Source organism: Lactuca sativa, chromosome 9 (assembly GCF_002870075.4).
Source record: "Lactuca sativa cultivar Salinas chromosome 9, Lsat_Salinas_v11, whole genome shotgun sequence".
NCBI classification, from domain to species: Eukaryota; Viridiplantae; Streptophyta; class Magnoliopsida; order Asterales; family Asteraceae; genus Lactuca; species Lactuca sativa.
Window position 1 is genome coordinate 120,295,562 of NC_056631.2, and position 7,051 is coordinate 120,302,612.

The following is a 7,051-nucleotide window of genomic DNA, read 5'->3' on the forward strand; positions in this document are numbered from 1 at the left end:
AAGAGATATTTGGGAGAGATTTCATATTCTTAGAGAGATTTGGGAGAGATTTGACATTCTTGGAGAGATTTCACATACAAAGAGATATTTGGGAGAGATTTCACATACTTAGAGAGATTTGGGAGAGAGGTTTCATTGGTGACCCTTTTTGAGTGTTCGGTTTCGCAATGCAGGGTCCGTAAGCCCCGTTAAGCCTTGTTTAAGGATCTTGCGTACTCTTGGTGAGTATGCAACATTGTTTTATCGGTTTGGCTCGCCACGTACCACAGTTTTAGGTTAAGGAGATCTAGATGTACGCACTTTTCAAATTTATGATTTCTCATTAGAATAGAGAGTTGTTTAGAAATTACATAACGTAAACTCTAATACTCGCGGCAAATTGAGTTGACCGGTTTGACTTGTTGACTTTAGTTGACTTTGACTTGACCGAAAATTGACGGTTGTCACAAATTTTGAGTCTAGATCTCATTTTCCCCACTTTTGGTCTAGTAAGAGTTTAAGTCATGCATTGGACATGCATGACTGAAAAGCTTTGATTTTTTATCATCTTTTGGGTAAAGGAAGATTGATATGTGTTAAATATACTAGTTTTAATCCTAACTAACTTAGACAAAAACCAACACACGATAGGCAATGTACCTAATCGAATAGTAGTTTAGTGTAGGTAATAAGGTATCGAACACAAGGAACAGTAAAAATAATTAAAAGTACTACTAATGCTTACTAAATTAAACAATGATTAAAGAGGATATTTTCTCTAGTTTTACAAGACTAGAAATTTAACCACTTAGCAAAGAAACAATTAACAATAATTGAAGAACAAAAGACGATAGAATCAAAAATATTAAAGGGACTTCCATTTAGATACGATTCACTTACTCCTATGGTTGATTTCGTGGCAAGTGCAATGAATTAATGTGTCATCAATTACTGATTTCTAATGTGATTAGGTTCATGTTAACTATTACTAATCCTTTAGCAAAAAATCAATTCAAACAGTAGTCAGTTGATTAAACTAAAAAGTTTACTAGTATTAAGTTCGAATCATGCAAGGCTTGTAATGGTAATTAATTCAATTGGTTGGTTAAATTAATTCATATATGGTTGGTCATCATATATAGCTCATACATTAATTTACTTATTTTCTTATTAACCATAGGTTATGTTCACAACACTAGTCTTACGATCTTGATGGTCACAAAATCATAAGAGGCAAGCAATTAAGAAGATGTTCATACAATCTCAATTAATTTAGTAATTAACAGAAAATAATTATCATTAACACATAAGGTTCTTTTAACAAGCTTAACATGATAAATAATCAATTAAACATAATCCAAAACCACAAAATCAACACATAGTCATAAGATCCTCTACTCTAAACGAAAGTAGGGTTTTTAGCCCATGACTTCATCAAGAACAGTGATAAAAATGAAATTCTACATTGCAAACATGATGTAAACAAAGGAATTAAGTAAAGTAAATGTGATTTTGCCTTAGATCTCTTCAAACACAAGCTTCTAGTCGAATTCTATACTCGACAACTCTTAGGGATGTCTCTGGCCTCCAAAAGTTGCTAAAAACTTGCAACATTAGTTAGGTTTTCGAAAAGAAACGATCCTTAAATAGATTTTGAAAAACGGTGCAACATGGCATGTTTTAGGAACCAGCACGCCGTGTTCTTCATTAAAAACGCGTGTACGACAAGGCACTATTCCATCGCGATTTTCCATCTCAGTACGTCGTGTTTAGAGATAACATGTCGTGTTCTTTTTTATTTCTTCTTTTTCTTCAGAATCTAAGATCCAATCTTCCAGTTGCCAATTCCGCATCCTTTTCCTTCCGAGCATGTCTTTGTTGCTACAAAATAAATTTTGAACAATTAAGTACCTTTTGTTCAATATTTGAAACAAATGCAACATAAAATATTAAGATAATGCATGATTTATATGATTAAATATGCAAATATCAATATCCCTCACACTTGACTTTTGCTTGCCCCCAAACAAAACTGAATTTTAGCATACCAATACCACATAAGACAATCCAAATTGAACCCACCCATTATGCCAAGACCGCAACACATATATTTGTGTCTAATTTTTCCTAAGAACCTCCCTAATCCTAAATACTTACAATCTTCATAAACACTCGCCCACTTTTTCCGAACAACCCTCATTTTATGCATTCATCCGAATCCATCGTCAGAAAACTTTCTTAAGCTCAAGGTATATTTGGTTAAACCCCAAGCATACATATGGAAAAATAACCTAGAAAATAAAATTACAAATAAATAAAATAACAAACTTTTGCCTTGAATCTTTGATAATTTGTAGCTCTTCTTATGTCTTCATAACTTGTAGATTCTTTCAAAAATTGCAACACACTTTTTTTTCATACACCCTTTTTTCACTCACAACTAAAGATCCTAGAAAAACATATTCTTAACCAATGGGATTTAACTTCAACCTTTATTGATTAAAGGCATTAGTCTCATGTGCATTAACTACTTAAGCTTTCCTGGATACATTTCAAGTACACGATGCTAAACATGTTGCATCCCTCAAACAAATACACTATAACCTATGTTGGCCCAACTAAATATTTAGGTCTATATCGAATCATCAAACACAATACTAGCATGACATCCTAATTGCTTTTACCATAATTTTTTGAATTAACCTTGCAATTTTTTAATGATGATGCAATTTTTCAAAAATAATACTTGGACTCTAATGTAACCTACCCCTACCCCACACTTAATTCATGCAATTCCCCCATTGCATGTTATACAAAATAAAGAACATGTAAAAAGGGAGAAAAAAGAAACAGACTCCCCTGGGATAGAAGTGGCGAGGTTGATTTTCTTCTCTTTGCTCTACTTCACCTGACTTTGGCATAGGAACAACTCATCTATGCCTTGGTTGTCATATGTATCATGTGGTTGACATCTCGTAAGATAACTAGAAAAAGCATCTTGGAACGCCTTGGAATGGACTCAAGAAATGTGGACAATGCCTGCCTTGAGTAGGCGCAAATCAATGACTCGAAAAAGTTGGCTGAAGCTTAAATACATCGAGTTTGTAAGGGAAACACGCCGTGTTGAATTATTGCTCAAATGAAAATCACGTTTTTTTACTGGAACATGTCGTGTTTGGTTATGACCACGACGTGTTTTAAGGTCATTTCGTGATTTTTACTATTTTCTACTTCAACAACGATTCTTTGGTTAAAAGGGTATTAATGCAATACACCTTTCTATGTCTTTTGTAACATGGTACCCTTCGGCAATTATAAGCATCGGGATCAAAATTTCCATTCAAAATCTTCTTTTCCTTGTCAAAGACTCTACCCCTCACTTGGTTCCTCTCACGTTTTAAATATTCACTCATTTCTCAACCCTAATTCTGCAGAAATCAAAAGCATCAACCACGTAATAAAAAGGAAAAAAAAACTAAATTAAAGACCCTACATTAATCCTACTAAACTAAAAGTTTAAACAAATCAAACACACACAAATAAAGACAAATAAAAATAAAAATAGTCTTCAAACACTTCAAATAAAAACTAAGATTAAAAAAGGATAATCAATCTTCATATTCTCTTCTGGCTCAGCTTCCACCAGCTCCACCCTACATTTCACCCCATAATTCATCCCAAATAGGGATGTGTGGATATGACGTGGGTTACCCACCCGGTCGTGAAATCTACAAGTGTTGGAAAAGGAGATCCGTGTGCGTGTTTTGATAGTTGAGTCCCCGACCATTGTCTTGGTACCTATGCATTCCCCAATTATATAAATCCATGGGCATCTCATCTTCCACAGGAATCACTGGGGGTTCCTCGTGAACGTCATCGGGGCATGGCCTCACCCTTCGTCCCATTTCAAGTTGCTCTACCTCATCGTCCTCGGGAAAAGAGAAATTATTCCCTCCATTGTCTTGTACAATCCTATCCCGCTTGTAGAGAAAGATGTTGAACCGACGTGTCGGCATCAAAGTCAAGAAATTTGCCACCCCTTTTTCAAACAACCCGTAAGATCTAGCCAACTTTGTCACCAACATACCACCTTAGCCGCCCTTTTCGCCAAGTACTTTGCCAAACAATAAGGTATGTTTCAGAAAACCCCGGGTGTAAGAATGCTCCATAAGAAAAATATGTCTTGGTTTGGAAATTTATTTGCATCCTTCCTCATGTTGATAGTACTCAAGATAAAACAGTGAATGAGGCGGTGAATGGTTGACCGAATGTCACCTTCTTGAGCTACCGATGGAATGTGAACACCATTGGAAATAGTGGTCCACCAATTCGCCCCATTCACACCTTTGGGAAGGTCCATGTGACAAGTGTCAAGAAAGACACCAAAATCCTTGGTCATGGCCTCCGATCGATTGTATAGATCCAACCTCCAAGCTAACTCTGCTACACTACACTCTCGTCTCTCCCCACCTAGACAAAATGTGAGGTTTTCCATGTCAAAAGCATCCGCTCGTCCTCTAAAACTTATAGTAACATAAAATTCTAAGCACAATGCTTTGTATACCAGTTCTTGAATCTGAAACAACCTCCTCCATCTTGTACACGTAATTCTTACCCCTTCACCCATAATTGTTTTTGTTAAATACGTGTTCATTGCGTCGACTAGCCCGAATTATTGAAGCCATTCCTAATTAATTGCATTTGCAATGTAAAACTCTCTAGCTTCAGTTTCTCTAGTTTGTTCCACCATTCCGCTAATACCCCTGGAGAAAACACCTATAGATAATTATACCAGGGGAAACCCGCTTATTCTTGAGGGGCCTGTTGATTTCTCTGACCTCTCCTCATCTTCCACAATTAAACAACAAAAGAGAAAACAAATACCAAAAGAGGTTAAAATAAACTCTTAAGCAAAAATTAGGCTCACTGAACGTCAAACACGCCGTGTTTGATGAACTGTTTGGCTATCAAGCTTTGATTCAAGACCAAATCAACCAAATTAACATCAAATAAGTTTAGGGTTTTGCTTGGAACACAAGAATGTACTCTTAAACACAAAAAATTCTAAACAAAATGCTCCAATTTATTCAAAATCGAAACCCTAAAAAAATATAGAAAAATTTCAAAAATCCGATTTAAGTCTAGGGTTTTTCTTAGAACACACTACCCATTATCCAGTTTATTCAAAATCAATTTATCCAAAATCAAATAAGTCTAGGGTTGTGCTTAGAACACACTACCCATGAACATCTTTACTTTAAACATAATTTGGGATGAGAAATCTTACATTTGTTTTGTAGAAATTGAAGTAAAACTAATGGAATTGAAGATTGAGAGTGTTGAAGGCAAACTCGATGTGTTTGGGGGCTATGGGGTAAAGAGAAAACATTTTTTGCTGTTTTAGGGTTAGAAAACTTTTTGACTGAGTTTAAAAATGGTATTTTTTCGGTAACTGATAAAGCAACACGCCATGTTTTCGGAAAACACGCCGTGTTGAAGAGTGAATCTTTGAAAAATTATGAAATTTTGCTCACATCCAACGTGGGAACAGCTCATCCACGCCATTTTGGGTGTCCATAACCAAATTTTTTTTATGTTTTCTCATTAAAGGTTTTACCACACCCTACACTTAGGCCTTGCTTTCCGTCAAGCAAAATTTTAATTATCAGGAGACAAAGCCGAATATCCTTAACAAAAACAATGAAATAAAGGAAAGAAAACGAAAAACTAAAAGAAAGATAAAGGGAAAAGAAATGCAAACTCAAATGAAAGGTAGCCTCCCGCAAGCACTTCTTTTTGAGGAGTCTTGAGCTGGACTCCTTTCCGCCCTACGTTGTGGTAGCCTCCTCCAAGTCCATGCTTTCTCCCATCCCCTCTTCGCTTGTCATCCCTTCTTCATAATGTTTGATTTTATGCCCATTTACCTTAAAGGCTGACCCATCTTCGTTTAATAGCTCGATTTCCCCATATGGATACAGTTGCTTTATCTTGAATGGCCTGGACCAGCGTGTTCGTAACTTTCCGGGAAAAAGTTTCATCCTTGAATTATAAAGGAGGACTTTTTGAACCGCTTCAAACTCCTTGTTTCCTTTTATCCTTGCATCGTGCCATTTTTTCGTCTTGTACTTGTAGATCAACGAGTTTATGTATGACTCATTTCTCAAATCTTCCAAGGCATTCATTTGCAAAAGCCGATTGGTGGGCAATTCACTCTTCAAAGTTGCCTGTCTTTAATGCCCAATACGCCTTGTGCTCGAGTTCCATTGGTAAATGATAGTTCTTCCCAAAAACTAACCGATAAGGTGTAGTCCCAATGGGTGTCTTGAACACGATACAAAATGCCCAAAGCTCATCATCGATTTTGTCTAACCGTTCCTTTCTATTAATCCTCACTAATCTCTCCAAAATTCTCTTTAGTGCCCTATTTGTGATCTCAGTTTTCCCATTCGTTTGAGGATGATATGGTGTTGCAAACCTATGGTGTACCCGATATTTCTATAACAAATTTTCAAGTTGATCATTAGCAAAATGGATTCCCCTATCACTTATAAGTGCTTTTGGCACTCCAAAATGAGAGAATAATTTTCTAAGAAACTTCACAACCACTCGCGCATCATTGGTGGTTAGTGCCTATGCTTCTGCCCACTTTGAAACATAGTTGATTGCCACAAGGATGTACTTGTTCCCTCTAGGTGATGGAAATGGTCCCATAAAGTCTATACCCCATACATTGAACACCTCATAGACTTGGATGTTCCTTTGTGGCATCTCATTCCTTGATGATATATTTCCCGACCTCTGGCATGAGTTACACTCTCTTACATATGTAGTAGAATCCTTGAAGATCTTTGGCCAATAAAACCTGCATCAGACACTTTCTTGGCTGTATATTGTGCTCCATGATGTGCTCTTGTAGTCCCGTGGTGACAATGCCTCAATATATATCATGGATTTCCTTTCTAAACACGTATCTTCTAATGATACCATCGACACAACTTCTGAAAAGATAAGGCTCATCCTAGAAATAATATTTGATTCCTGAGAAAAAAATTTCTTCTACTGGTGAGTTAAC

At 36.3% G+C, this 7,051-nt stretch overlaps 1 protein-coding gene across 1 annotated transcript; it reads right to left on the bottom strand.

Moving 5' to 3' along the window:
* Positions 1–5,807: 5,807 nt before the first annotated feature.
* Positions 5,808–6,161, bottom strand: LOC111896569 (uncharacterized). Its single transcript, XM_023892537.1, has one exon. It carries the CDS (start codon positions 6,159–6,161, stop codon positions 5,808–5,810), a length of 354 nt encoding a protein of 117 aa, XP_023748305.1.
* Between the last annotated feature and the right edge of the window lie 890 nt (positions 6,162–7,051).

Excerpts from the sequence above, each read along its gene's own strand:
- LOC111896569 (XM_023892537.1), bottom strand. The coding sequence starts at position 6,161 with ATGAATGCCTTGGAAGATTTGAGAAATGAGTCATACATAAACTCGTTG.